Source organism: Ceratosolen solmsi, unplaced genomic scaffold (assembly GCF_000503995.2).
Source record: "Ceratosolen solmsi marchali unplaced genomic scaffold, CerSol_1.0 scaffold29, whole genome shotgun sequence".
NCBI classification, from domain to species: domain Eukaryota; kingdom Metazoa; phylum Arthropoda; class Insecta; order Hymenoptera; family Agaonidae; genus Ceratosolen; species Ceratosolen solmsi.
The window spans coordinates 11,222,944-11,240,918 of record NW_011948417.1 but is presented as its reverse complement, the minus strand read 5'-3'; the positions used below and the strand labels follow the sequence as shown (position 1 = coordinate 11,240,918).

The 17,975-nt window shown below is 22.4% G+C and overlaps 3 protein-coding genes across 3 annotated transcripts; 1 reads left to right on the top strand and 2 right to left on the bottom strand.

Moving 5' to 3' along the window:
* Positions 1–1,284: 1,284 nt before the first annotated feature.
* Rabex-5 (Rabaptin-5-associated exchange factor for Rab5) lies at positions 1,285–3,821 on the top strand (the record flags this gene model as incomplete). Its single annotated transcript, XM_011496619.1, has 7 exons — positions 1,285–1,527; positions 1,723–2,081; positions 2,165–2,392; positions 2,452–2,708; positions 2,858–2,989; positions 3,062–3,318; positions 3,398–3,821. Coding segments are annotated over exons 1-7 (1,833 nt in total), but the record flags the coding sequence as incomplete, so codon positions are not given.
* Positions 3,822–5,610: 1,789 nt separating this feature from the next.
* Hsepi (D-glucuronyl C5-epimerase) lies at positions 5,611–8,078 on the bottom strand. Its single transcript, XM_011496618.1, has 5 exons — positions 8,065–8,078; positions 7,835–7,982; positions 7,593–7,721; positions 6,610–7,511; positions 5,611–6,180 (listed from the first exon to the last, which is right to left on the bottom strand). Coding segments are annotated over exons 1-5 (1,713 nt in total). The 5' UTR covers positions 8,067–8,078; the 3' UTR covers positions 5,611–5,648.
* A 5,239-nt stretch (positions 8,079–13,317) lies between these two features.
* Positions 13,318–15,021, bottom strand: LOC105360055 (uncharacterized; the record flags this gene model as incomplete). Its single annotated transcript, XM_011496831.1, has 7 exons — positions 14,834–15,021; positions 14,623–14,767; positions 14,324–14,532; positions 14,076–14,222; positions 13,740–13,978; positions 13,490–13,666; positions 13,318–13,351 (listed from the first exon to the last, which is right to left on the bottom strand). Coding segments are annotated over exons 1-7 (1,101 nt in total), but the record flags the coding sequence as incomplete, so codon positions are not given.
* Between the last annotated feature and the right edge of the window lie 2,954 nt (positions 15,022–17,975).

Sequence of the window (17,975 nt, the reverse complement as noted above, 5' to 3'; positions counted from 1 at the left end):
TATCGAAATGAGATATGATAAATAAGCAACTACTTCATTATTAAATTAAATTTATTTGTCAACAATAGATAGTATAGTTTTATTTTTATAATAGTTTCAGAAAAAGTAATTCTATTTATTATTTTTATTAATTTTTTTATTCTTTTTCTCTTTGTTGTAAATTTCCCTGATAGTGGTAAAAATTAATACTTACTTTCTTAACAGATCCATTACAACGTTACTTATATTTTTTGGAATATATTTTTTTATTTATTTTTACAATAATAACCATCTTTTGTAGGTGTTAAATATACAGTCTCATTTATAAAATTTGTATCTTGCAGTTAATGCCTTTAATTTAATTTCACATAAAAAATTTTATCCAACTTAGGGCATTGTACAAGTTTTTAAGTTTCATCGTAATATATTTAATAATTTTTTATTTACAATTTATAATAATCACTAACTATATTGTCTTTCTTCTTATGCTATTATGTATAAAACTGACAAGTCAAAAACAAGTATTAAGTAAGTGTACAATTATTAATATTTTTAAACATATATCTGTAACTAAATAAAAAGATATATCTTTATGACAATTATTTAGAAATCACAATCAAATTTAATTAGTATAACTTATTAAGTAATTTAATACATTTTACCATAATTTATTAAAATTTTTGAAAACTAAAATAAAAATATGGGATTACATATTTTAACATTTCTTCTTATGTTCTTTTATATAAAAATACTTTAATGATACATAAAATATTTAATTTGTATATGTAAAAATCTTTTTTTTGTAACTGACTAATATATTATTTATCGTGATTTAATTAGAATAATTTGTTTAAAGTTAGTAGTTTTTTAAGTTTACCTTTAATAAAAAAAATTTCAATATGAAATTATCTCTGCATTGAATAAAATATATTTATTTTAATATATAATTTATTACAATTACTATTTATATTTAGATATATTTCATTATGAATTAATTTTTTTTATTTTCATTCAATTGATTACATTTCTGTAATAATCTAACCTTTTATAATTGGCAGATCCATATTCCGTATTAAATACGAAGTAAAATAAATTTTATAGAATATAAATAAAAAGGATAAAAAATTAAAAATATAAATTTTAAATTGAGTTTTCACCAATAAATATATTATATTTTAAGAAAATTTGATAAAATGTAGGTAAATTGATTTGACATGCAATTTTTTAATGATTGCTAGTTACATTTAAAAAGGTTATGGTTATAAAATTAACTGTTATTTTAAACATTATAAAATTATTAAAAAAATTAATCTACTTTTGCAAAAAGTAAATATTAGCAATCAACACCGTAATATTAAAATATCCAAAGAGAATGTATTCAACTAAAACTCCCAAGTATCGCATTGAAGAATCCGATTTAAAATGTAAAAATGGCTGTAATTATTACGGTAATGCTGCTTGGCAAGGGTATTGTAGTGTATGTCACAGATTGCAACAACGAGCTTTAGAAGAAGAGCGAGTTAACAATCTGATATTAACACATGAATGGTAATTATCTATATATATTTAAAGTTTTTAATATCTAATTTTTATTTTTAAAACTTACCATATGTTAAGGAAAAATTTACCTTTTATTATTTATATTATTTATAATTATATTGTATATCGAAACACTATCTTTATTTTTATAACTTATAATTGTGAATGATTGTTGTATTAAAAAAAAAAGCTTTATTACTTTAGTGAAAATATAAGTAATATTGAAAATGAACATCGTCGATTAGATAAAAGTAAGTCAAAAATGACAGCATTTTCTAGACTACGAAAATTACCAAACAAAGATCAGGAACCAAAAGTATTATTAAAAGAACCAAACACTTGTACATTATCTGACTTTCAAAATATTGAAAAAGATTCTACTGATCTACTTTGTATTATTAACAAAACCACTATTGGTAATGATGTTATAAAAAAAATAACTCATTTTTTAAATGAAATTATGGAATATAAAGATAGTAAAAGAATAGAAAAGTTATCTGATATAACTCAAACTTTTTATCAAAATTTCTCAAAATCAATGGAAGAAAATTCTATTTATAAAGGTAATTTTTAAAAAAAATTAATTTTCTTTATAGAAAATATATAACTAAATTATATCTAAATTTAAATATTAATATCGATATAGATGTATCAATAGATATTAAAGAAAAACTTCTTGATTATGTTGAAAAACATTCAATGACTTTATTATATAGCATTTTATTTTGCCCTCACTACACTAACGATGAAGAAAAAGATTTAGATATTCAAAAACGAATACGACAATTGAATTGGGTTAGTGGCAAAAACTTGGAATGTAAAATACATGAAACTAGTGTTGAAGTACGCGAATTAGTTTATACATCAATGATGGGTATGTATATATTAAATAAGCATACGTGTAATTATACAACTTTTATCATTTTGTGATAGATTTATTGAATATGGATGCAGCTAAAGCACCTCAAGAAAAACTGGCATGCATTATCCATTGTTGCAGTAATATATTTTTATTGTTACAACAATCTGTTGGTGGACCAGCATCTGCTGATGAATTCTTGCCAGCTTTAATATTTATAGTTCTTAAAGCAAATCCAGCAAGACTTAAAAGCAATATTAATTTTATAACAAGATTTTGTAATGCTAGTCGACTTATGACTGGAGAAGGTGGTTATTATTTTACAAATTTGGTAAGGTGTAGTGTTTAATTTAAATTCTAACTATATTAATAATTAATTATATACATAATAAATATACAAATATTTAATGTAGAAAAATTTTAGTTATAAATTTTTGATTCTATATATTCTTAATATTTATAATTATTTAAATATTTTAGTGTTGTGCTATATCATTTATTGAATGTTTAACTGCAGAGTCCTTAAATATGACTAAAAGCGATTTTAATGCATACATGTCTGGAGAACGTGTTCCAGCTAATACATGGGAATCAGCTCTTATGATTTGTGAAGTAAGTTTGTATATTAATTAAAATAAAATTTAAAATGCAAGATTTATCCTAATATATTACACATATTTGAAGAATTTACATCTAGTGTGTGAAAATATAACATTGTTACAAGAATTAAAAATTGAAAATAATGAAATACTACAACAAGCTATTGAATTAAAAGAGGATATAATCACATTTCATCATAGGATAACTGATAAGACAACTGCTGCTATTAAAAAATCTCCTTTAATTATTTCAAAAACTAAAAAAGTTCAAATGAATTTAGACTTGGACAATGAAGCATGTCTTAAATTACCTACACCATTAATCCCCAATGTAAATGAACAGTTTTTTCTTATACATATAACCATAATAATTTAAAAGAAAATAATAATTTATTATTAATTCTTTTTTGCAGATTTTCAGCCAATATACAAGTCAAATTGATTATAATTCCTTGACAAACCAGCACAATTTAAATCCTGTTTCAAAAAAAGAATATTCCACTCCTTCGCCAACATTTGATTTTAGCCTATTTGAAGATAATTATAAATTAGAATCTGTAAAGGGAGATGATAATACAAGCCTTATTAGTTTAGATCTACACAGTAATAGTATAAATAATGAATTTCAAATACCTGAAGAGACTGCATCAATTAATTTATTAGATGATTTACAAAATAACAGTGAAAATTTACCTTCGCCACTCAAGCCCTCAACTTCAATGCAACAAGATTATCATGGTTTTTCCATTCAAGGTTCAACTATTCCTATCATTCCTTGTAATACTGGTGATTTATTATTTAATTCAAATTCAGAAGAAATTTCTAATAATTATCCTAACTATTGTCAAAATAATTAATAATTTTCAAAACTTGTTTAAGCAAATACAGCTTATTAAATTATTAAATAACAAGTCAGATTATATGCAATAGAAATGAATAAAATGAAATAGATTTCTAAAAGTGTATATTTATTTATAGTATGTGTAAATTATGTACATAAATATATTTAATTATAATCTAATGAATATTTTATTATAATTATAATGAATAAAAGTATATATGTAATAATTACAAGGCAATATTTTATTTTAAACTTAAAATACTAAAATAATGTATCAAAATATAATACAGCAATACTATGTACTTTAAAAAATAGTTCTTTGGATTTGTAAAAATAAATTTTTTGAGCTTTTATATCTATATTTTTATATTTATATAAAAATTTCTTAGTAAATTAAGAATTAAATTAATTTATAATTAGTTATGAAATTATACTTTAATGTAGTTCTTGTAATTTATTTTGAGCACTAAAATAATTTAATACAATTTTATTTTGTAAAATAAATACAAATATTCAAGCTCAATGATAATTTAAAGTTTTTTTTAAATACATTACATAATATATATTTTGGAATGTTATTAATACATAACAAAAATATAAATTTTATTGTTAATCCACATATTGATTATAAATAACGCTATAATCATATTTAGTAGATACATTTTTCTATATTTACTTACATTAAATGTTATTTTGTAAATTTATTATAACGAATATTTATATCTACCCTGTAATTAAAATTGCTTATTTAGCATCATCAAATTGCTTTTAAGGCTAGAAATGCAAAATACAATATAAATAATTCTTATTAAGAAAGATTTTCAAATACAAATAATTCAATATTTAAGCAACAAATAATTATATTAATAAATAATAATATTAAATATTATTTTTGTATAAACTTCAATAGTTTATTTCAACAGTTAAGAGCAAATGTTACCAAATTTTTGAATTGCCTTAAATATCTGTAATCAATAGTAAATTATAAAAAGAAAGTACACAGTAAACTATGTACGTATTTGATTTATGTTGAAATAAAAATGAATAAAATTGATAATTTATACAAAATGTACATATATATTATTATGTAAATTAAAGCAACAAATATTCATAATAAAATTAATGATTTTCCTTGTATTTGAATGACACAATATTAATTTTAAATTATACTTTATAGAATTAATAAATTTTTGTTTATTATAAATTGAAGTTATTTGTTTGTAATTAGTATAAGAAAAATATTAAAAAATAGTTAATATAATAGAGTAAGTAAGTAAACTTATTAAATGTATTCATTATGTAGATTAGAAATTAGGTTAATAAACTACGATTGATCAGATTTGTTTTGAAAATATGCAAATAATAACATATAAGTACTTTAATTTATTTAAACAAAAATATTAATTTTATGACATAAGTATTGATTATAAAAATTAATCATAATACTTAAAGCGAATAAAATGTATTTTAATATGAGAATATTAAATAACTAATAGAGAACTTATTTAATATTTAATATATAAATGTCCTTTTAATAAAAAATGTCTATCTTTTAAATCAGCCACTAAATAAATTTTAAATACAATATTATTTGTACAATACAAATATGAATTCATTTGTATCAAATAATTATATTGTAAATATTTTTAAAAATATTTTAAACAAGTTATTATTAAAGGTAGGATTATATTAGTAAAAAAATTAAATAGTTAATATATACATATTATAATTGTAATAATTAATTTCTTATATTAAAGTAAAATTTTCTATTCAATAATTTTTAGAATCCACCATTCTTTAAAATTAAAAATCATTATCTAGTACTACAGATTTAATTATGAGAAGCCTTTTTGCCACTCATATAATCAATCCATCGCTCAGAAGTTGTACCAAAAATTGGGTCATTATCAATAGTGTTCAGTAGAAGAAGTTGATTAACATGTGTTGAGTGATAATCCCAACGAGCTAAATTTGGGGCTATTTTCAATGTAAAATGACGAAGATCATAAGTTGTTCCTGATCCAGTATCAAATAGTGTTAACATATTTTTTAAAGAATTCATACCTTGGTCAAATAATTTTTTAGCTTCTTCTGCATCCTTACCTGATGCTATACTTTTTAGGTCATACAGACCAATAAGTGAATATATGAAACCATTAAGAATAAACGATGAAGGTGTTGTAGGATATTCTTCGTACCACACATATTTATCTAAGAAATATGTTAATATACCACCATTATTTGATAATATTCTAAATGGTCGTAAAGCTCTGACGGCGGTTTGTAAATACTTTTCATCACCTGAATGATAATAAGCACGAGATAATACAGAAATTGCATGTCCCTGACCCATACTAGAATACCTAAAAATAATAATAAAATAATTCTCTAGCAGTTAACTGAAAATCATAAAATTTAACAAATTTAACATTATTCGTTTCTCTTTCATTACATTTATAATGTTTTTGTTAATTAAAATATTTTTATTAAAATAATTTTGTAGCCAAACAAAAACAATCGAAAGGAAGAATATAAATAATTTTGATTTATATTCTTTTATTTAAATAAAAGATTTTTTAATATTAATTATTTAAATGATTCATTATAAAATTAAATTACGTATAATATACAATATAATAATTTATATTTAGATAAAAACTATAAATCCAATTACTCAAATATTTTTTTAATTATTAAAAAAATAAGATATTTCATTTTATTATAAACAATTACGAATGTAACATTCAATGATAATGATATTTATATTGTTTTTTAAATATATTTCATCATACCATCCAGGTTCAAGAATAGCCATTCCATTAGCAACTTTTCTTTTAACAGGATTAGACCATCCACCAGAAGTAATATTTTGATTAGCAACGAACCAGCGAGCTGCATCATAAAATTGTTCCATATGTTCACTTGTTGCTAATGTTATATTATCAATCATTCCTAAACCATTTAAAATAACTCTAACAACTTTTAATTTAGATTTCGATAATTTTTTTTTTGCTTTATTAATGAGGTTAAGGCCTTTTTGTAAGTCAATTAGTAAATCCCTAGTTAAGCGTTTCCAATGATTATAAGCTTGTCCTATCCCATAGTAGATGTGATTATTGTATGCATGTAATACTAGATTATTAGTAACATAATGCAGATAATATATATCTTTTTTTTCTCTTATTTCTAATTCGATAGTAATGCTACCATTGTTTCGAATACATAGATCTAGCTTTAGCATTAATTTTGATACATGATCTATTTTTATAGAAATTCCAGAAGAACTACTTTCTGGAGTTGCATATTTCATTACATAACTATTTACTTGCTCGTCATAAATTCGACTCATTATACAACCTTGTGGTACAGTCCAGTCTTGTTTTACTTTATCTGCATCTTCAATAATTTTTGTGACAGATTCTGGTTCTGTTAAATTTTTACTGTAATGAGATAAACCAAACTGAGCAATTTGGGTTGGATAATAATAACCTTGACTTTCCCATTGTGTTGATATTGGTATGCCATCCACACCACTTATGCATTTTACTCTTTCTCTCACTTCAACATTATAATTTTCAAAAGTCATAAATACTCCTCTAGAATCATATTTTACTTTTCTATCTGTAATTTTAGAATAACTGTGATACCAATCAAAACGTTCCAGTCCATCATTTATCACTATTTTTCCATATATCTAATTAGAAATATTCTATTATATAATATAACATAATGTATTACATAAAAAATTAAAAATATTTATTAGTAAAATTTTTACCTCAAAATATTTATGTATAAAAGAGAATGGAATAAAAACTTCATTTCCTTCTTTACGACAAGTAATTATTTTTCTTCCATTGATTAAACAATCAATTTCTTGATAATCGGGGTCATTGTTCAAATGTTCCTAAAAAAAGTTTATTTTATATATATCTATTTTACACATATTTGGTTATATTCTTAAATAATTATAAACTTATAAATAAAAAAAATATAAGCTAAAATAAAATTAGATCATACTTTATGCCGGAACTGAGATTCCCAATCTCTATTCCTAATAAAAAATGAGCTACTGCAATTATTCCATGATGTAAATACGGAACTTAAAATCCCAACAATTACTAATAATACAAATGTTTTAAAATTAATTCTCATCATCATATACAACCTATTTATGAAAACAAAATTATACTTATTTCATTTATGAAAATAGCTTATATTAGTGTAGTAATAAAAATACGAATTCATACATGATTATTTTATGTTAAATTTCTAATTTATTCTAAAGCCTCCATGAAATTTAAATAAAATATATAGCTCCAAAATTCAAACCTTTATTCATTTAGATGAATTTATTGTTTAATTCAATTAACCTGGAATAATTAATTAAATTGTATGCTGGTTTATCCTTAGTATTTAACGATGTATAAGTCTAAAAAATTACCATGATACAAGAAAAATAGTTAGTAGCCAAAATTTTTTAATAGAAAATTCTGAGCAAATATAATTTCCATTTCCAAAAATTTATGTCGTTCAACACTCAAAACATTCATCATATATTCGAATTTGCTACTAATCGTCTGCTACGAACTCACACAATCCATACCATATGAACTATAAAACTTAGAGATTCTCAATAACATTTCATGTCATTAGGAAACGACTACGTTGTAATTTATTCAAACTTATACAGAAATCAATTTTCTCGTAGAGGGCGCGACTAATATTATTATTTAAAAGGTGTTCTTTATTTTGTTGAAAATTAATTGATTTTAACATTAAAATATATTCATTATAAAATATTTTATTTTTTGTATTTACTTATTAATTTAAATACTCATTGTAAATATTGGCACTGCTTTTATTAATACTCGGGGAGTTTACACAGTTAGTATGGGCACAATTTTGTTCAAATTTAAAATATTGTAATCTATTTGTTCTATTCTAAGATAACCATTTTAAAAAATAATATTGGTGACTAAAAATTGATTTCATATAGAATATTGATATTATAAACAGTTTTTAAAAGCTTATAAATGTAAAATTTTTAAGTATATCAGTTTATAATTATAAATAATTATAAATAATCTATACTATCAAATACTGAATATTCCGTTTTGTTTGAAAAATTGTTACAAATTTTGTTGATGTTTGTATGAAAACATATAATTTTAATTTGAAAACTTGTGACAATAAAAAATACAAATTTAATATAGTTTCGTAATCGATAGCTTTATAATATTTTGCCGCCCGCCTTAGTGGATGCTCAGGAACGACTTAAGTGAAAGGGCTGTAGAAATACTGCGTGCGCTTCTTCATTTAATATGGTTTATCATAGTTTATTTACCATTACATTATTGATGTGTTGGATTTATGTGATGGAAGAGTATATACTACGTTCAATCACAACAATGCAGTTGCTTGGAACTGATCCTGTGATAAATGATTCACCACCACGAATACTCTTTGTTGATGGTGATGAATTGTTGCTGATTTTGCAAAGATCAGTTATGAATTGTGTCGACTGCTTGATTGGAGTTTGTCTTGTTATGTTTTTGTAGTCTGGCTTTTCTTCATAAGAAGAAGATAGTATCAATAGCTTTAATTTTGCATCCCTCTTACTGGCTTGTTCCAAGACGGCCCTGCTAAGGCAGAGCGAAACGGTTTCCCGAAAGCGCAGAGTATTTCCGAAAAATAATAACGGTTGGAGTTTTTTTCAGAAATGATATTCGAAAGATTCTCGGAATCTCGAACATCTCATTTTTTAAGGAATTTCTTTTAAGAAAAATAAGATTTCATTTAATCTAATTGCATTAATTATATCATTAAAATGACACGATCTTGCCATTCTTTAGCCACCTTCTTGCCACGCGGTATTAGCATGCACAACATGTGGAGGTGGGAGGTCATAAATCTCGGGATCCTCTTGACGTAGTGTGCTTGGTGGTAGATTACTACTCTGAAAAATGTGAGGCCGTAAATCTCTGGACATCTCTTAGTCTAGAGCCACGTGATGGTCACCTGATTGCTGGCCTCCTCCTTGATGTCATGTGGTGCAAGAAATGGCTTGATACCTTGGTATGGCGTTTGCTTGCACCGACTCGTGGAAATGAACACTTGCTGATTTCTCCTTGCAACCGTTTCGTGCTCTCGGGCACTATGCGTAAGGGTCAGAGTCAGTATTTACTTGTGAAAATTGTTACTATCTCACTTGAATATTTCTCGAACTGAATTATACGTTATCATGACACCGCTGATGTATTCTACCAACACCTTTTCCAACCCTGCCGGTTATCTAGTTGAATACGTACACAAAACTGAAAGCGTGTTCCTTCCGTGGCAGTCCTGCTAAGGGAGAGAAAGAGATTCTCTCGTAGTGATTGCTTAAATACGCACGCGGCAGCCTAGTTAGTGGTGACAACAATAGATGCAATTGTGCACTTTTTTCGGATGTAACGGCTTTTTTTCTGGATGTCCAACGACAGTTGGGGTTTTCCCAGAAATTGTAAAGGTTGGGATTTTCCCAAAAATGATAACATTCGAGAGATTCTCGGACTTTCGAACAAACATAGTATAGACACACTTCTTAATGCGAAGTGTCATCTTTACAAGATCTTTACAAGATCAGCAAATACAACTATTGAATATATTATAGACACACTCCTCTAAGAAGAAAATCCAATCCATCAATAATGTAATTGTCAATAAACTATAATAAACCATTTTGAAACGAAGTATACACACGTTGTATATCTTTACAGCCCTTCCCCTTAAGTTTAATTTAATGAACTATCGAACACTTATAATATATATTTATACTCAAACATTTATTGAATATATTGATTCTTTAAATTCTAAAACATTATTGTTTACTATTTTTATTAATTATATTTATTAATTATATATATTTATTATATCCATATATTATATCAATATTAAAATATCCTTAAAAATCTTATGTGAAGAATTTAATAAAAAATATTGAATAATGTAATAAAATTTAATAAAATTATCTATTTATAGATAAACAATTTTTAAATTTATATAATATATACAAATCATTCAAAAAGAAATAATAAACTTTCTTTGAAAAGTTAACTAAACTATAGGTTATAATAGAAAAAAATATAATATTAATGAGGAGAATATTGAGGAATAGAAAAATCAAAGTAAAAATGCAGATTAAGATGTAAAGGTTTGCCGATAATAATTAGAAGAGTGAAATTATAAAAACTTGTTAATCAAGGTCAGAAATATGGTATAACTGGAAGTAAAGGAAATGCAAACCACAGCAAGAACTAAATATAATAAATAAAAAAAGTAATAAAATAAAGATCGAAATGATTACAATAAATAATTATACATATTTTTTTAATTCAAACAGTGCAATTACACCATGTCAATCGTGTTAACGGTTTCAGTTAAACACGCGATAATAATGCATTGATATCAGAGTACACTACCGTAATAAAAAATTAAATGTGATATATGTAAATTATTTTTTTCATTAATTTACATTTTTTATTTCTTAAAATAGTTTTTATAACACTATTCGTATAATTAGCAGTCGTTTGAATTTTTAGGCCTACAGTATCAAGATTAAAAGCAATTATTGTATCAAATCGTCTCATATAGTATAAGTATAGAATAAGTTTGATGTTTCATAGCCTTGAATAAATATTAAACAATCCTTTATTTATAAAATATTTTGTACATTCATTGTAATATATCTGTGTTCACCCTTTTGCACAAAGTAATTTGTTTACTTTTTTACAAAAAATTTTATTTTCAATTTATTTATATTTATTTAATTTTTATTTCCTAATTAAAATTGTTTAATATGATTCTATATTTTCTGTTACAAATATTTTAATTAAATAATTAAAAAGAATAATTACTGAATTTCTTACATTAGCTGTTGCAATTGTGTATAAATAATAGGATGAATTCAAATTAATAAAAAATAATCAAAAAGAATTTAAAATGATTAGTATAAATCTAAAAAAATTAAACTGATTGATAAATTAAGTAATTGATAAGTTAAAACTGCTTAAGGAATTTATGAATAGATTTAATATGGTATACAGCATTTATTTATATATTAAAATTTCAGGATCTAATGCTCACAAATTAAAAACTAATATCAAAGACTGTACTCTGCGAATTTGTTAGAATGATAGATAAAATCATTATCAATCAAGAAATTAACACAATACAACAAATTTGTAAAATTGAGATAGATACAAATACAAAAAATATATATTTGAAAAAAAAATGCAATAAAATTTACCATAAAAATTGCAGATACTTGATAGTAGATAAATAAAATACAGGAAAAAAATTGGAAAGATGGAAAAGTACAATATTAATAATACAAAACGAATATTTGCATAATATTTTATATTATTAAATATATTTTTATTACATATTATAAATTTTCATCTTTATAAATTATTAATCAATTTAATGTAATATATACTCAATTTTTATTAATTAATCCCAAAATGACAAAATACATATATTTATAAGTAATATAGATTTTTTAATTAAATATATATTTTTTATTAATTTCTAATTTAATAATCTAGATTCAAATATAATTTTACAATGTAAATTTAATTACAAAATCTTTCCTTAATTTTAAAATATCATTTTACAGGAAGATTTATATTGTATAAAAAATTACAAATATAAACATTACATATTTTATGGTGATAATAATGTAGCAAATATGAAATTATTAATTCTTTAATAAAGATTTTTTTAGAGGGGAAGTAATATTAAAATATTAAATCTATTTTAAAATACATTAAATTACATGTTTGATTCAGAAAAAATTGCTTCTGTTACTCACTATCATTCAATTCATATATTATTTCTAGTATTTTGTTTACTATTTATACATTTCGCAAGTGTACATGTAAACAAATACATAACTATTATTTAAATTACATTAGAAATTACAAAATCTATTAAAATTTTATTGATTCTATAAATTCTATTTTATACCCAATATTTATTTGATATACTAAAATATATTAATTATAGTCATTTAAATTCATCAACCAGATTTGATTTTATTTGTAGTTCATTATTAATGTTTAAATAGAAATAAATAATATTAATTTATGAAAAAACAGCAAGGGGTGTTTTATATTATTTAAAATGTACTTACAATGTATACAAATATTACCACATACATAAGTTTTAAAAATATTTTATATTTTAAGTAGTTATATACATTTTTATTGTCAATTTAATATTGTATGCACTATTACCTGACGTAGCGTAAATTCCTAAATAGTAATTAAAATCTTTAAGTATTTTTAATAAAATGTTTATTAATTATTTTATTATTTATATATAATTTTTACCTGTAATATTTCGTTTTCAAAATGTTCTATATATTGTTTCATCCAAATTGCATTGTCTTTTTGTTTTATTAAAATAGTTTTCGATTCATCTTCTAATACTTTTTTTTTTTGTATTAAATTAGCTTTAATTTCTTCCAAAAGATTTTTTTGTAAGTAAAATTCTCTATAAAATATAAAATTTTTTTTAAGAAATGTATGCCTGTTTTGATATAAAAACACACATGTTATAATAAACTTTTTAATTTTATATTATTAACATATTCGTAATAGATGTAAATATAAGTACTAAATGAAATAGCACCTTTCTATACTTATACAATGAGTATTCAATTCAAACAATAGTTGGTCACATATTTTTACATCTTTAGTATTTAAAACAGCTGCTGAATTATTTATTTCTATTTTTGTCCATTTTGATATATCTACTTTTAATAAATCCAATTCTTTTTTTACACATGATAGTTTCTCTGAAGTCTCTCTACAACATTGAATTAAATATGAATACTTATGGTTATTTTATTATGAATTTCAAAAAATTTATTATTATTTACTTTAATTGTTTACATATTTCATTTGTATTAATTAAAATTTTATCATTAAGATTTTTCACTAATTCTTGAGCATATTCATTGTTTTTAATTTGTAACTTTTTACGTGTAATAGAATCATTTAGAACTTGTCTTTCTTCTATTTTTAATTCAAGAACTTTTTTTAATTCTGTTGATCGAGCTGCATATTCTTCTGGAGATTTCACAATTTTAGATTGTAATTCTTTTGTAACTTTATGTAACTTAATAAAAACGTGAACTGAATTATTATTTTTATTACATTAAATATCTAATAATGTATGATATATATAGTTTTATTGAATACATTTATTGCAATACCTTTATAGCATTCCTTTTAAGATCATTACATTTTTTATAAGCATCTTGATATTGTATTATGACTCCTGTAACTTGATATTCTAATTCCTTACATTTTTTACTATTGTCATCAATGCGTAAACTAATTTTTTTTATTTCTTGCTGTAACTAGAATATGCAATGTTAAAATTATGTACATATAGTTAAAAATCAATAAATATTGAAAAAATATATATATAATTTAATCAATAAATTTGAGATAATTATACCTCTTGTTTTATTTCCATTTTATTCTCTCTACTATTTAATATTGCTCCTATTTTTGCAATTATAGAATCTTTTTTAATAATCATTGTTTCCATAGATTTTTGTTGATTATCAAGTTCTATGAATGCCATTTCATTTTCAACCATCTTATTTCTAACATATGCAAAAAAATTAAATAAAATCTTGATTTGCTTACGTGCTCTTTTAGGACCTATAAAAGTTATGAATTATGAAATTATATAATAGATTTTAAATATAGAAAGTTGTTATTATCACAATATTTTTATTGATTAATCATTACCTGGACTTGTTATATCAGTAAGACATAAATCTTTCAAAAAAATTTCATTGCATACAGTTGATAAAGATGAATATAAATTTATAACTCTAATAGCATCGGATGCAGAATCAATACAAGAAACACAATGGAGCTGCTCCATTGTTGACTTAAAAATAATTAATTATAATATAATTATAAAATTAATAAATATCGCTATATTTACAAATTTTACCTTAGATATTTCATGTCCATCAAAATGAAATTTATTTAAATATTCTATTATAAGATAAATCATGAAATCTTCTGTAGGATTTTGAAGATTTTTCATATCAACTTGTATGCCTGCTTCTTGCAGAACACTTTGAAGATTTTCTGGCTCCATTTTATATTTCTATACATACACAAAGCTTCTAAACTTTATTTGAAAAAACATTCAAAATATTAGTGTCATTTATCAAAAAATACTTATATACATTGATTTTACAAACTTATTTTAACTTAAATGTAAATATTTTGTAATGATTAAGAAAATCAATTTAAAATTATATGTACATAATAAATATATGTAAAAAATTTATCTTTAATCAATTAAAATATTGTAAAAATATGTTTATAATAATGCAAAATTGTGAAATTTTACAAGGTTTCTAATAAGTGCTAATAAAAGCAATACATTACTTTTTTCAAATTTATTAAAAGATTCAGTTATTCATAAAGGCTCATTAGTTCCATCTAGATACAAACTTGTGTATATGAAAATTTGAATTATTTTAACGATATTGGGTTAGACAAGCATTCGTAAAAAAATTGTATTGCATATTTTTTATCTAGATAACCTAAAAAAAAACACATGTCTTGTCGCTAATCTCTAACCATACTTTGAATTTTTAACAATTATAGCCTAAACCGGTAATTAATAAGATAAATAAAATAATTAGTAAAACAATGAATAAGATAGATCATAGCAAGTAGCGTTAATTTTTTTATGATTGTATATTAATTCATATATGTATGCTTATTAATTTCTTATCTTGTTATTAACCTAAATTAAATAATCAAAAATGTTTGATTATAAATAAGAATATATATCTTAAAAATGGTTTTACTGTAACGTAGAGAACTTTTTCAAATAAGAAATTAAAGGTTGCAATAAAAGTAGCTAAATTATTACATACTATTTATGATTTGCGATCTATTTATCAATGGATGCATCTAGATCAAACAAAACATCAGATTATCATTGTCTAAAATTTTAGACAAAGTGATTTGTGAATAATTTATGAAGTACATATGTCAATAAGCAAATTAAAAAAACTAATTATTGCTAGCCACTGAATTTGTATAAAGAAAAAGTAAACTTTACAATTTAATGTAGATTATGATATTGTTAAGGCAAAGAAGGGAAGTAAATACCAACATTTTAATTAAAATTGAACTACATGAGAGTGGGTTATCAAATTGCAGAATTGACAATGTAGTTGAGATAATCAATGAGATGAGAAAATTTTGTTTTCTATAAATAAAAATGTAAATATATAAATTTCTAAAAAATAAATTAAAATTATATTTTATTTAATAAAACATTTCATTTTAAAAACCTTATTCGGTGGTTTTCACGTATTTTTGCGAAAAATTACATTTAATTACTTTCAACTGTTGCTTTAGATTTGATTAATTTGATTAATACATCACTGAAAAAAAATACCATATAGCAAACGATTTTACTCGCAATGTCAGAGAATAAAATGAAATGCATAATTAACTAACATATCTTGATGTTGCATGTATAAAATCAATATATTTTTTTAATTTATTTATGTGTAAATGTTTACAAAAATCTATAAATGTGTTGCTATATGAGTGAGACAAACACTATTAAAAGAACACAACCACATTTAAAATACTTATAAAAGCAACCACTATAAAAAAAACTGTAAATAATAATACCAATAAGCAACTAAACAATGAAGTTGATTTCACAAAAAAATATAAATTAAGAATTAATCTGCATAAATTATTAAATACAAGAAGTTGTGCCAGATTCACCAATAAGTTAAGAATTTACTATTCATTATATTTAAGCACTGTGGCCTATGTCGCAATTTTATTAATTAACAAAAATTACTGACATCAAATGATTTGTGATTATATCATTAAAAATAATTGTAACAAATCAACAGAGCTAATAGATTAAGTCATATGAACAAATTAAAAGAGTAAAGGATTCAAACAAAATCACAATAGAATTAAGTTGAGAAAAATAAGATTGTTTTTTTAAACATTTTTATCTCACTTTTGTGTATATGGTGCCTAAGGTATCGTTAAATATTTCTAAATGAAGACTCAAAAATCTTCATTTCTGATAATATTCAAATTCATAGGTATTATTTATAAAACATTTATTATAGCTATTCTATTTTTTTTTCAAATAAAAAATTTATACATGAATTGATAAAAAGAAATGGCACATCTGTATTTAGTTACTAAACTGTTAAGCTGATCAAATTTTTAAACTTATTCAAGATAAGATGGAAATAATTTATATACTTCTGAATAAATGCTTAAGTACTCTAAAAAATTTAATATTTCAGAAGTTGTTAGTGTGCCGTACAAATTGTATGTTCATAACCCATGAAATACAGTTTATTTCAGTTATAAGTGTAAGTTTATTACAGTTTATAAGTGATCTTTAAATTTTTTACTATAAATCTATGAATAATAATACTATGAATCTATGTTTTAATTATAAACCATCACCATCATAGACAAAATTACTTTTTTGATTTTTTGAATTATTAGTCTTAATATTAATTTCTCTGTTCATATTTGTTTACAAATGATCAATGTAAGAATAAACATATTGATTATTTATCATACAATTAAGAGAAAAGTAATTTTTAAAGATCTATGAATATAATTATGATTAAAAATTATTAATTATATTAACTATGAATGAGTATATCATAGTAATAAACTTACAATAATAATTTGGTAACTTTTCATCACATTACTATTGCTTGACAAATACAAATTCATAGTATGCTTATGAAATTTAAAATTTTACTTTAAAGAATTATATATATACATTGATAAAATTTATTATTAAAGCAGTAATTGTATATTAACAATTAAGTGGTTCTGTTACAAAATTAATAGAACAACAAAAGCTTTATTCTATATTGTCATTTTAAAAATTGTACCAAAATATTGTTTGATAATAATACAATTATAGAATAAGCAAGTTATTTAATCATTAAATTAAATAATGGTATTAAATTACAATAAGCTTTTGTAAATAATCTAACAGCTTGATATCAAATTAGTCCATCACTTGTTATGACTTGTAAAAATAATTGTCCACTATATTTTTCAAT